This window comes from Mauremys mutica, chromosome 13 (genome assembly GCF_020497125.1).
Source record: "Mauremys mutica isolate MM-2020 ecotype Southern chromosome 13, ASM2049712v1, whole genome shotgun sequence".
Lineage (NCBI taxonomy): Eukaryota > Metazoa > Chordata > Testudines > Geoemydidae > Mauremys > Mauremys mutica.
This window is the reverse complement of record NC_059084.1, coordinates 57,868,295-57,882,243: the sequence shown is the minus strand read 5'-3', so window position 1 is coordinate 57,882,243 and position 13,949 is coordinate 57,868,295. Positions and strand designations below refer to the sequence as shown.

Sequence of the window (13,949 nt, the reverse complement as noted above, 5' to 3'; positions counted from 1 at the left end):
TCACCTGACAGTAAAGTGTTTTTTAGGGTAAAAAGAAGTCTCACCAGAAATCATTCATATCAATTAATTCTTCTATTTCAATATCCAGAAATGCATTTAGAATCTTACACACCACTAATCATTTCTTGACAACATATTTAACAACCAAAAATTATGAAGACCAGTGCAATCTACCCAAATCTAAAATTGTATAGGACACCTGATACCAACATGAGAGACTAAATACTTTAATAATCCAAATCCACCAGTAGGTATTCAGGAACACTGCAATGTAAAAACTAGACTTTTCCAAACTCACATCAAAGATGCAAACAAAATAATTAAAGTAAAACCTTGAATTCCACATGAATGCAGAGAATAGAAAAGTTAAGATTCCAACTAGGGGAGAAGCAAGCATCAACTCTTACAAAATTGGAATGCAGACATCCCACAAATTAGCATGTCATCATGTTCCCCAAGAAAGCTCCCATTGTCATGAGCTAGGGACAGCCTAAATGCTAACTCCCTTTCTAGCTCTTCTGGATTCATTCATTGCCATATCAATCACTACTTCTCAATTTCTATAAGCTCCATATATTTGCTGATGACTTTTCTGAGAGCCTCCTTAACCTCTTTGTTTCTCAGGCTGTAGATGAGGGGATTGACCAGGGGAGTTAGGACTGTGTAGAAGAGAGAGAACACTTTGTTGAGGTCTCTAAGTGTGTCAGTGTCTGGTAACATATAGACAATGATTAGGGTCGCATAGTAGATTGTCACCACAGTGAGGTGAGAAGAGCAAGTTGAAAATGCCTTTCTCCTCCCGGTCGTGGATGGGATTTTCAGAATGGTGGAGATGATACAGATGTAGGATGTCAGGGTTAATAGAAACAGGGGCAGCGTGTATATGGAAGAGAACATAAATGTCACCAGTGTGATCAGGCTGGTGTCACTGCAGGAGAGTTTAATCACTGGGGTGAAATCACAAAGGAAATGGTTAATTTCATTGGGGCCACAGAAATGTAACTGTGATATTAAACATGTAACTATGGTTATTATCACAAATCCACTCATCCAGGACACAGCTGCTAACTGCAGGCAGATTCTGCCATTCATAAGACCTGTGTAGTGTAGTGGTTTGCATACTGCTAGATACCGGTCATAGGACATAAGTGCCAAGAGATAACATTCAACTCCCACATAAAGACCAAGGAAATAAAATTGAGTGATACAGCCAGTAACAGAAATGTTTCTGTCCCCAGTCAGGAGACTGGCCAACATCCTAGGCAGGATGGTTGAGGTGAAGCTGGTCTCCAAGCAGGACAAGTTCCCCAGAAAGAAGTACATGGGGGTGTGAAGGTGCCGATCAGTCAAAACTAGTGCAATTATGAGGATGTTCCCAGCCATGGTCACAAGGTAGATCACTAGAAACAGCAGAAAGAGAAGGGGCTGCAGTTCAGCGTGATTCCCAAATCCCAGGAGGATGAATCGTGTGATATATGTTTCATTTTCCCCTTCTGCTTTCTCCATGACATACATATAGATTTCCTCTTCCTCTGTTTTCCATGAGATTTATCTAGTGACAAATAAAAAGTACTGAGCATTGAAAAAGTTTACTGTGCAATCAAACACAGTATTTTCCCAGGCATTTGATTATAGAAAAGTTCAATGTGTGTAAGAAGAGCATAATTTATAAGCTTTCACAGAACCAGACACTGCTTCCCGCCCCACCCCCAGACTTTTCACAAGATTTTGGAATAGAGATTCCCCACTTGCCAGCTACACTGGTTATTTATCACTCTTCTGCACCAAACTTCTTTCTTTCATATGTGCATAGATGGAAAGGTCACTGGGAGCAAGTCCCCCTCAATCTTCTTTCTGATAAGTAATGATGTTTCAGTTCCTTCATTCTCATTGTAAGGCATTTTCTCCATCCCCGCCCCCATATTATTATGACTTTTTCCTCCACCCTCTCCAGTTTTTCAATGTCCTTTTTTAAAATGTGGACACAGTAAAAGACTGGATACGGTTTGGTCTCAAATGCCTAAAATGGGTTACATCACCTTCCTACTTCTACTCACCACTTCGCAGTTTATACAGCACAGGATCTCATTAACCCTTCCTGTCCCAGCAGCACACAGGGAGCTCATGTTGAGTTCCTTGCCCACTCTGACCCCTAAACTTGCTGTGATGGTGGTGAGGGTCACACTCACGAGCTTCCCCAGAGAGGGACATGAATGCGATGTCATCATGCTACTGCCTGAGACTACACAGTGACACTGACCAACAGCACAGATGAGAAGAAGACTCTGCCCCATGCGCAAAGGGAACTGCCTGAGCAGACTCCACAGATCCCTCTCACTCTTATGCCCTTAGTGACTCTCCAACAGACCCTGGGACACATTCCACCCTCAGCTGCACCTTGTAACGCAGCTCATCTGTGTGAGTATGTTTCCATGAAAATTTTCATTTAGTCAAAACCCAGCTTTCCATCACAAAACAGGTTTAGTGGATTTTTTTGACCAGCTCTATTCATTAATCCTTTCTGTATCATTATAACTGAAGCAGCTCAGCATGCTTCTTCGACATTCTAGAACAGAGCACCAGTGTTTCAGAAAGCTCCCAAATCTACCTCGCACTCGGTGAGGAAGGGGAAACCGAGGCAGGATGGCACCCAGAGCCTAGAATGAGCTAATCCACCCTGTCAAGCCAACACCCCCTAAGAATAGCAGCCATGTACCACCACATGTCTTTAATAAAACTGCTTTCAGTTCCCTGGACCACTTTCCTGTGGCTCCAGCCTTCACCAAAGCTTCATCCATACCTCAGCGTTCTCCTATGTTCAGGCCCAGGAGCCAGGCACAAGCTCGTCCTCGCTGTCCCAGTCCCTTTCAGCACTGATCTGTCCATGGTGCTGTAGCCCTTCAACCTGATAAGAAGGCCATCTTCACTCCTCAGGCTCCAAGCTGCAACTGTCTCTTTTCCTCGCTGTAGCTCCTTTCACACCAGCCTGCAACCCTCTGATTGGCTATCCCCATGCAGCCTTCCCTGATTGCCCGCATCACATACAGACTCTCTGTGCAGCTTGGAGGACTCCTCTACTACTCTTTTCCTGAGATGGGTGTAGCAGGGCCTTGAGGTCTCCAGCAGGAGGCCTCTGGGGCCAGTCCCCGTCCCCATCACAATGTCCTTTGAAGCTCATAAGATTTCCCAAGGTGACATTAGTCACGTCTTCTAGACAAGTTACATACAATCCCATAATAACACACGAGCTATGGGGACTTTTAAAATTTGGGTGCCTAGTGAGTTTAGGCACTTACCGAGTTATGTGGCAGGTGAGCAGTGCTTTAGTGGATTATATTAGTATCTAAGTCTGGGACTGAGCTGTGTGCTTTAGGGACCTAGGCCCTTTTGTGGGTCTGGGATGCAGGCACTGAAAGATGCAGAAAGGCACAAGCAAGATTTTCCAAAACATCCGAGTAAGGCAGGAGCCTAACTGCCACTGAAGTCAGCTTATAGCTTTGAAGTTTCGGAACAACAGAGCATTCTTCTACAATTGAGCTAAAAGAGTGACTCCATTAGCTGGTTGCTGTTCTCATTCCTGTTGTTTTATATGCTGAAGTCAATGGGAGTTAGGCATCTAGATGCTTTGAAAATCCCATTAGGTACATACATACTTCTACAAACCTGGATCTTAGATACCAAAGGGGGAGGCATGATAGCTGGCATTCCACAGGCATTGCAGGACAGAACTATGTAAAATATAGACTTTCCCCAATACATTCAGAGTAAAGAAGTAGATGAAACATGTAACTGAAAATCTTTAATTCCACTGTATGGAATGCAGAGCACATAAGAGTTATTATTTCAGTTGGGGCATTAGGAAGTATCAACTTTAATCAACTATAAATGCTGCCCTCTCAAAACACAGTATTCCCCAAGAAAACTCCTACTGGCATGAACTAGGGACAACCTAGATGCTAATTCCCTTAAAGGTGTGCCAGATTGATTCATTCCCATATCAGTCACTCTGTCAGAGTCCCTGTGAACGCTAGACATTTACTGATGACCTTTCTCAGGGCCTCCTTGACCTATTTGTTTCTCAGGCTGTATATAAGGGGATTGGCCATGGGAGTCATTACTGTGTAGAAGAGAGATAACACTTTGTTGAGCTCTCTCAGTGTGTCAGACACATAGACAATTATTAGTATCCCATAGTAGATTGTCGCCACAACGGCCTTCCGGCCATTGGTGGAAGGGATTGTCCAGATGGTTGCGATGATAGCAACATAGGATGCCAAGGTTAAAAGAAATGAGGGCAGGATATATATGGAAAAGAGTATAAAGGTCACCAGTTTTATCAGGCTGATCTGCAGGAAAGTTTAATCACGGGTGAATCACAAAGGAAATGGTCAATTTTCTTGGCACCACAGAAATGTGACTGTGACCTTAAACATGTTATTATAGTTGTTGCTAGAAATCCACTCATGCAAGACGCAGGTGTTATTTTGAGGCAAATTCTGCCATTTATAAGAGCTGTGTAAGGTAGTGGTTTGCATATTGCTAAATACTGGTCATAGGATGTAAGTGATAGGAAATAACATTCATCTCCTACAAGGAAACAAAAGAATAAAAATGCGTGATGCACCCACCAACAGAAATGGTTCTGTCCCCAGTCATGGGACTGTCCAGCACCCTGGGCACGATGGTGGAGGTGTAGCAGGTCTCCAAGCAGGACAAGTTCCCCAAAAAGAAGAATATGCATGGGGGGGGGTGAAGGTGCTGATCAGTCACAACTGGTGCAACAATGAGGTGGTTTCCAGCCATGGTTACTATGTAGATCACTAGAAACAGCAGGACGAGAAGGGGCTGCAGTTCAGGGAGATTCCCAAATCCCAGAAGGATGAATTCTGTGATACAGGTTTTATTTTCCCCTTCTCAGTTCTCCAAGTGCTTTACACCTTCCTCCTTTATCCATTTTCCATGAGATATAACTAGTGATACATGAAAATGTAAGGAACATTAGAGAGTTTGCTGTACACTAAATTTCCATCCATTTGATTCTAGAAAAGATCAAACCTCACAAGGAAAGCATGATTCATAAGCTTTCCCAGAGCCATGACTTGGCTATTATCCCAGATGTTAGACAAGATTTTGGAATAGATTTTCCATATTTGCCCACCACAAAATCAGCCAGACAGTTAATTTATCACTATTCTGCCCCCAGCTTACTTTATTCATGGATACATAGATCTAAAGGCCAGACAGGAGTGTATGTTGCACGCCACAGGGCTTCCTTGAATTAATTGCTGGTTGAACTAAAGCAGAAGGGTCTACTGGCATCATCTAATCTGACTCCTGTATGCGAGGAGCCATAACACTTCCCAGTTTACCCTGAATTTACCCCCAATACCTTGTGGTTAAGTAAATCATATGTGACAAAGTGGGACATATCTGCATTATTTTGTGTCAGTAAAGTGCACAGGTGTGTGTCCTAGGTCTCACCCCCACTCTGAACTTTTGGGTACAGATGTTGGGACTTGCATGAACACCTTTAAGCTTAACTACATCTTAGATTTGGTCTCGCTGCCACCATCCAGATTTCTGAGTTATCTGGAAAACTCTCTTCCCCCAAAAACCTTCCTTTCCCTGGGTAGCCTTGAGAGACTCCTCCATCAATTCCCTGCTGAGTCCAGATCCAATTCCCTTGGATCTCAAAAACAGGGGAAAAAATCAATCGGGTTCTTAAAAAGAAGGCTTTTAATTAAAAGAAAAGAAAGGTAAAAGAAAAAAAACCTCTGGGAGACAGCATACAAGCTGATCTCACAGACAACAGATTTAAAACACAGGATGTTCCCCATGGCAAAAACCTTAGTACACACAAGAATACCCAAATTTGATTACTCAGCTAATTGCACAAAGACAAGTTACAAAAGAAAATAAACATAAACCTATTTATTCCTTTCTAAAACTTACTGCTCTGATAAGAGGCTGGTTCCTTGATCTTTTTTACTCTGGCTGAAACTGAAACTGACCTAAACAAAGGAAACTTCCCTCTTTCCTTTTGAAACATCTTGTTCCAGCATTGGTTCCTCTGGTCAGGTGTCAACTAAGCTAGGTGAAATTCTTAACCCTTTACAGGTAAAAGAGGCATTAACCCTTAACTATCTGTTTATGACACAGTGCTATGTTGTCTGCACTGAAAAAAGGCTCAAAACAATTGTCTGCCAGTGCTCTGACAGAAGGAGGGGTGACTGATGACATGGCTTACAGAGAATTAAAATCAACAAAGGGGATGGCTTTGCATCAAGGAGAAACACAAACAATTGTCACACAGAATGGCCCCCTCAAGGATTGAACTCAAAACCCTGGTGTGAGTGGGCCATTGATTTCACAGAGGGAGGCGGGGGGAGCAAATTAATACAAAACAAATCGGGTCTATTTCTTGTTTTGATCCACTCCATCTAACTTTTACATCTTAGGCTGGCAGCAGACGGTGCAGTACGACTGCTAGCCATCGTCATCTCCTGGGTGCTCAGCAGAAGATGCTTCATTACGATTGCTAGCCATCGTCATCTCCTGGCTGCTCAGCAGAAGATGGGAATGACCTGGCTGAGTCACTCCCATGTCTGCCCAGGTGCCCCGACCGACCTCACTGAGGTCGGCTAAAAGAGCACCCAGGAATACGATGACGATGGCTACCAGTCGTAATGCACCGTCTGATGCCAAAAGGCAATGAGCTGCTGCTGTGTAGCAATGCAGTCCCACGTCTGCCAGCACCCAGGAGACATACGGTGACAGTGAGCTTAGCAGGCTCCATGTTTGCCATGGTATGGCGTCTGCACAGGTAACCCAGGAAAATGTGCAAAACAATTGTCTGCCATTTCTTTCATGGAGGGAGGGAGGGAGAGGGGGGCCTGATGTACCCAGAACCACCTGCAATACTGTTTTTGCCCCATCAGGCATTGGGATCTCAACCCAGAATTCCAATGGGTGGCGGAGACTGCAGGAACTGTGGGATAGCTACCCACAGTGCAATGCTCCGGAAGTCGATGCTAGCCTTGCTACTGTGGACGCAGTCCACCAACTTAATGCACTTAGAACATTTTGTGTGAGGACACACACAATCAACAGTATAAAAACGATTTTTAAAAAAACAACTTCTATAAATTCGACCTAATTTTGTAGTGTAGACATATCCCTAGAGTGGTTCACACTTCTTTTTCTGGACCATTTAATCTTTAATTAAAGTGAAAAAACTTCAGTAGGAGACCTGGATAGAAAGAGTGCACCCCATTTCAGGGTATCGTCTAGTCTACTGCCTAAGATACTCCGCTGACACATGGGGAGCCTCTCCTCATCAGTCAGAGGAGGGAATTGAATCAGGATCTCCACAGATCCTGGCCTAAAAGTTATTAAAAGGAAGGCCAGCTGCTTCCTCCTCCACTTTGTGTGTAGGTAGCCATGCTCTGAGAATGCCTACTGGATTAGACACGAAGGCAAGATATCTTCCCCCAGTTTGAGAATTGTGTTAGAGCTTAGGCATGGAGCAGGTGTCAGGACAACTAGAGTCAGCAGTGCCTATGTGCAGAGGCTAAAATGTAGGTTCCTAAGGAACTTTTACAGTGGACACTTAGGCACAGAGTGATGTTAGGAGGCTATAGGTTGGGCAGAAGCCAAAGAGGACTTTTCTAGATCACATGGTGCTTAAATGTGGAACTTGAGTGACTAAAATTGGGATTTGTAACCTAAGTGTCTTCTGCGGTTCTGGGCTTTAGACTCTTAGAACAAAAGACCTTCCAATATAGGGTAGACCATGGTCCATCTTACCCAGTAGCCTGTCTCTAAGATTGGCCCATAACAGAGCTCCAGGGCTGGTGCACAAAACAGGGCAGTTGTAATGATCCACAACTGTCTTCCACTCACAGCTTCTGGCATCAGAGGTTTAGGGTTGCTCCTTCATGAGGTGACATGCCTGACCATCTTGGCCAATAGCCATTTATGGACCTGTATGCCAGGAGCTAATCCAGTTCTTTTTTGAACCCACTTATATTAATGGCCATCACAATATCCCATGACAATGAATTCCAGAGGTATGCTGGGAGGAAAAGTACTTCCTCTGATTTGTAAAAAGCGAGATGTCTATTAATTTAATGAGGTGACCCCTGTTTTTTTTTTATCGTGTGACAGGGAAATTAACACTTCTTCATTCACTTTTCTTACACCACTCATGATTTTATAGGCCGCTATCATATCCCCCCTTCTTAGTAAGATGAACAATTCCAGTCTTTAGTTTTTCCTTCGATGGAAGCCAATCCATAACTTTGATTATCTCCGTGGCCTTTCTCTGAACCTTTTTGATTTCTATGTTATCCTTTATGAGATAGATCAGCCAGAACTGGACCCAGTATTCAAGGTGTCTTTTGGCACATATGCAAACAAAGCAAGGGGGAAAAAGGAGATACCTTGGGGGTTTCAATGGGAATTGCAGTGGACTTGATGTTTACCCTGTTTTAACAAGCAACACAGGATTCAATTATTCCATGATGGCAAGTTTAAAAGTATCATTATCAGCAGCCTCAAGGGAAATCCAAACAGCAGCCAGAGCCAGGATGAGGCTGTTGTCTCCTATAAATCACATACGAATCCAGAGCAGCCAGCACTAAGGTTCTGTGTAATATACACCACAGAGTGCATCCAGCAGGAAAGCAAGAGCAGCTTTAGGAAAATGACATTGTCTTTGCAGAGAGAGTGAGAGTGCATGAGACACTGGAGGGTGTAGAACAATGGTGAAATCCAGGTCCTGATCCCCAGACTCAGTCACCACTGATGGAGATGTCCCATTTCATGCTGGGGATTAAAGGTAAATCTGATAATTTCTGGGTGAAATCCTGAGGATTTTAGGGAGAAGAGGCTGTACTATTGGGAAGAACAGCAGCCTGAAATGTCTCTCTGGTAAATAATATGCTTGTGCATTTACCACTCTGTATCATTCCTTATTCTCCCCTTGATATATCTAATATTGCTGAACCCAGACACTACAGAGAGTGGCTGTGAGTAACGCAGAACAGAATTTGCCTACAGTTCCCTGCCAACACACTCACACACACGAGCTGGGTTACAAGATGCAGATGGGGGTGGAATATTTCCCAGGGTTTGTTGGAGAGTCACTTAGGGGATAAGAGTGAGAGGACTCTGTGAAGTCTGTTCGGGGAGTTTCCTTTGTGCATGGGGTAGAGTCTTCTTCTCATCTGTGCTCTTGGTCAGTGTCACTGTGTAGTCTCAGTCAGTAGCATGATGCCACCACATTCATGTCCCTCGCTGGGGAAGCTCGTGAGTGACCCTCACCACCATCACAACAAGTTTAGGGGTCAGAGTGGGCAAGAAAGACAACATGAGCTCCTTATGTGATACTGGTACAGAAAGGGTTAATGGGATCCTGTGCTGTATAAACTGAGAAGTGGTGAGTAGAAGTAGGAAGGTGATGTAACCTATCTTAGGCATTTGAGACCAAACTCTATACAGTCTGTTTCTGTGTCCACATTTTAAAAAGGACATTGAAAAACTGGAGAAGGTGCAGGAAAAAGTCATAATAATATGGGGGCGGGGATGGAGAAAATGCCTTACAATGAGAGTGTAGGAACTGAAACATCATTACTTATCAGTAAGAAGATTGAGAGGTGACTTGCTTACAGATGATGAGCACCTTCATGGGAAGAAAATACCAGGGCTGAAGGGCTCATTAATCCAGCAGAAAAAGTCAAAACAAGAACCAGAAAAAATCATTTGAGGAATAAGGCACACATTATGAATGGGGAAGGTAGCTCACCATTGGAACAAAGTGCCGAGGGAAGTTGTGGATTATCAACCTCCTGACGTCTTCAAAATTAAGACTGGCAGCCATTCTGGAGGATTTGCTCTCATGCTCCATGGGTATGGCTTTCCATTCTTGAACCCCTGTACACTACCCCGAGCCTACCCTTTTCAAGTGACAAGCCTGTGCTTTCACTTTCCTTGGGTGAGATCCTGAGGTCCAACCATTCTTCTAATCCCCAGGTTCCCACCTCTTTAGTTCCAGTTGTGTTACTGCAGCAGGTCTAACTCTAGTCTGGCCCTGCTATAGATTTTCCTCCCTGAGCGTGGGACTGAATGAGTTTGGACTGACACAGGATCAGCTTCTTCAGAACAAAGCAGGATTTATTTGCTAAAGGGAACACAGCATTGAAGAAAATGAGTTCAAACAACAAAGACTCCTAGATGCCTCTTTTCCTACATAAACTAAATTCCTCTGTCCATAGCTCAGGTCATTCCAGATCCCATTTCTGAGTCTGAGGGATAGTTTTCATCCCTGCACACTCTCTCTATGCTGTACATCGAATCCTTTACCTAGACAGTGTCTATTGATCTCTCTCTTCCCAGCCTAAGTAAAACAACTGCACAACTTTGCTGGCAAATGACCCGATTATTGTATATAAATATTTACTCAGAAACTCCTTATCTAGGTTATTGTTTTGCCTTTCCTGTCCAGTTCCCCCCAAGAACCCATTTTAATCTTAACCACATAGCAAGCAGTCCATCCTAAAATTAACACATAGAACTATGCAGAGCATTGATACAAAACAATGCAGATATTTTCAAGCTTGTTACATATGCTTAACTCAATGCAGAGATAACATGGCTCATCATATCCAAGATCACAGCCTACATGATTACAGTATTGTCTTCTGGCTGCATTTCTAAATTATATGTTTTAGTTCAAAAAGGAATGAATTCTCGGAAATGTTAAGACCTAAAATACACTCTCCCAGTGACCTTTCCATCTTTGCACATATGAAAGAAAGAAGTTTGGGGCAGAAGAGTGATAAATAACCAGTGTAGCTGGCAAGTGGGAAATCTCTATTCCAAAATCTTGCACAAAGACGGGAGGGAGGGGGAGGAGAGGGAGAAGTGGTGTCTGGCTCTGTGAAAGCTTATAAATCACACTGTTCTTATGCACATTGAACTTTTCTAGAATCAAATGCCTGGGAATTTACTGTGTTTGATTGCACAGTAAACTTTTTCAATGCTCATGACTTTTTATCTGTCACTAGATAATCTCATGGAAAACAGAGAAAGAGGCAATCTACATGCATGTCATGGAGAAAGCAGAAGGGGAAAATGAAACATATATCACAGAATTCATCCTCCTGGGATTTGGGAATCACACTGAACTGCAGCCCCTTCTCTTTCTGCTGTTTCTAGTGATCTACCTTGTGACCATGGCTGGGAACATCCTCATCATGGCACTAGTTGTGACTGATCGGCACCTTCACACCCCCATGTACTTCTTTCTGGGGAACTTGTCCTGCTTGGAGACCTGCTACACCTCGACCATCCTGCCCAGGATATTGGCCAGTCTCTTGACTAGGGACAGAAACATTTCTGTTACTGGCTGTATCACTCAATTTCATTTCCTTGGTCTTTTTGTGGGAGTTGAATGTTATCTCTTAGCACTTATGTCCTATGACCGGTACTTAGCAATATGCAAACCACTACACTACACAGGTCTTATGAATGGCAGAATCTGCCTGCAGTTAGCAGCTGTGTCCTGGATGAGTGGATTTATGATAATTACCATAGTTACATGTTTAATGTCACAGTTACATTTCTGTGGCCCCAATGAAATTAACCATTTCCTTTGTGATTTCACACCAGTGATTAAACTGTCCTGCAGTGACACCAGCCTGATCATACTGGTGACATTTATATTCTCTTCCATATGTACCCTGCCCCCGTTTCTATTAACCCTGGCATCCTACATTTGTATCATCTCCACCATCCTGAGAATCCCGTCCACCACTGGGAAGAGAAAGGCATTTTCCACTTGCTCCTCTCACCTCATTGTGGTGACAATCTACTATGGGACTCTAATCATTGTCTATATGTTACCAGACGCTGACACACTTAGAGACCTCAACAAAGTGTTCTCTCTCTTCTACACAGTCCTGACTCCCCTAGCCAATCCCCTCATCTACAGCCTGAGAAACAAAGAGGTCAAGGCAGCCCTGAGAAAAGTCATCAGCAAATGTATGGAACTTATAGAAATTGAGAAGTAGTGATTGATATGGCAATGAATGAATCCGAAAGAGCTAGAAGGGGAGCTTTATCATTTAGGCTGTCCCTAGCTCATGACAAATGGAGCTTTCTTGGGGAAAATGAAGACATGCTAATTTGGGGGATATCTGCATTCCCGTTTTCTAAGAGTTGATGCTTGCTTCTCCCTTAGCTGGAATCTTAACTTTCCTGTTCTCTGCATTTAAGTGGAATTTAACATTTTACTTTAATTATTTTGTTTGCATCTTTGCTCTGAGTTGGGAAAAGTTTAAATTTTACCTTGTAGTGTTTCTGAATACCTACTGGTGGATTTGGATTATTAAGGTATTTAGTCTCTCACATTGGTATCAGGTGTCCTATACAATTTTGGATTTGGGTAGATTGCACTGGTCTTCATAATTTTTGTTTGTTATGCATGTTGTCATGAAATGATTAGTGGTGTGTAAGATCCTAAATGCCTTCTTGGATATTGAAATAGAACAGTTAATTGACATGAATGCTTTCTGGTGAGACATCTCTTTACCCTAAAAAACACTTTACTGTCAGGTGAAAAAATAATAAATATGTGTGGAGACATGGGTGGCATGTTTGTAGAAATTTTGGTGGTGCCCAGAACCCACCCCTGCCCAAACTCCGCCCCGCCCCCCAAACTCCGTCCCCGACCTGCCCAAGACTCTGGGTGGGAGTTTGGGTGAGGGAGGAGGTCTGGGGTGCAGATCCTAGGCTGGGGCAGGGGATTGGGATGCAGGATGCAGGCTCTGGGAGGGAGTTTGGGGATGGGAGGAGTGCAGAGGGATGGGGTGCAGGGGTGAAGGCTCTGGGGTGTGGCTGCAGATGAGGTGTTTGGAGTGTGGGAGGGGCTCAGGGCGAGAGTAGGGGTGTAGGGGGGGAGGGCTCTCAGGCTGGCAATGAGGGGTTTGGGTTTGGGAGGGGCTCAGGGCAAGAGTAGGAGTGTGGGGGATGAGGGCTCTGGCTGGGACTGGGGAGAAGGTGTTTGGGGTGCTGGAGAGGCTCAGGGCTCAGGCAGAGTGTCAGGGTGTGGCGGGATGAGGGCTGTGGCTGGGACTGGGGAGAAGGTGGTTGTGGGGCCGGAGAGGCTCAGGGCTCAGGCAGAGTGTCAGGGTGTGGCGGGATGAGGGCTCTGGCTGGGACTGGGGATAAGGTGTTTGTGGGGCTGGAGGAGCTCAGGGCTCAGGCAGAGGGTCAGGGTGCGGCGGGATGAGGGCTCTGGCTGAGACTGGGGAGAAGGTGTTTGTGGGACTGCAGGGGCTCAGGACTAGGGTAGAGGGTTGAGGGTGCGATGGGGGGCTCAGGGGTGGGGCAGGGCTGGGGATGAGTTTGGGGTGCAGGTAGGCTGCTCTGGGAGAGGGGCCAGAGAGGAGGACTCCCCCCAGCCCTTTCCCTGCAGCAGCAGCGAGCTCTGGGGGAGGAGCCCCCTTTCCTGCCCCCCCATCAGCACACTGTCACTGTAGCCTCACTGGGGGTGAGGGATGGGGCTGCCACCTTGCATGGGGCAGGAGTGGTGACAGCGGGCAGAGGGGGGCCCCCCTGTGCTGCTTGAGGGTCCCACCGGAAAAGGGAAGGGTTTGAGGGGGCAGGGCACGCTCAGAGTCAGTCTGTCCTGGCCTGTAGTTGGGGGCACTAGGACCCTGCAGCAGCAGTTGCTGGGAGGCAACATGGAGCTGCTCGGGGAAGAGACAGTCAGTGATTCTCTGCTCCCAGGCCCAGGAAAGATGAGCGGGGGACAGGGCCTGGGGGCAGCAAGTCGGGGCCGCGGAACACTCGGGGGAGGCGTGGGGGGGGGCGCAGGTGGCGGGGGGGCACTCGTCTCCACACATTGCTGGAGCAGGGTCCCTGGTTCTGAATATTGCTGGTGCCCG

At 45.2% G+C, this 13,949-nt stretch overlaps 2 protein-coding genes across 2 annotated transcripts; one reads left to right on the top strand and one right to left on the bottom strand.

Annotated features, from left to right (window-relative positions):
• Positions 1–546: 546 nt before the first annotated feature.
• On the bottom strand, positions 547–1,532 carry LOC123347847 (olfactory receptor 1020-like). The gene has a single exon (XM_044985036.1). The coding sequence runs from the start codon at positions 1,513–1,515 to the stop codon at positions 547–549; it is 969 nt and encodes a 322-aa protein (XP_044840971.1). The 5' UTR covers positions 1,516–1,532.
• Positions 1,533–11,102: 9,570 nt separating this feature from the next.
• LOC123347846 (olfactory receptor 1020-like) lies at positions 11,103–12,071 on the top strand. Its single transcript, XM_044985035.1, has one exon. The coding sequence runs from the start codon at positions 11,103–11,105 to the stop codon at positions 12,069–12,071; it is 969 nt and encodes a 322-aa protein (XP_044840970.1).
• The last annotated feature ends 1,878 nt before the right edge of the window (positions 12,072–13,949 follow it).

What these genes read in the sequence shown, in the direction of transcription:
- LOC123347847 (XM_044985036.1), bottom strand. Translation starts at nt 1,515, where the DNA reads ATGTATGTCATGGAGAAAGCAGAAGGGGAAAATGAAACATATATCACA.
- LOC123347846 (XM_044985035.1), top strand. Translation starts at nt 11,103, where the DNA reads ATGCATGTCATGGAGAAAGCAGAAGGGGAAAATGAAACATATATCACA.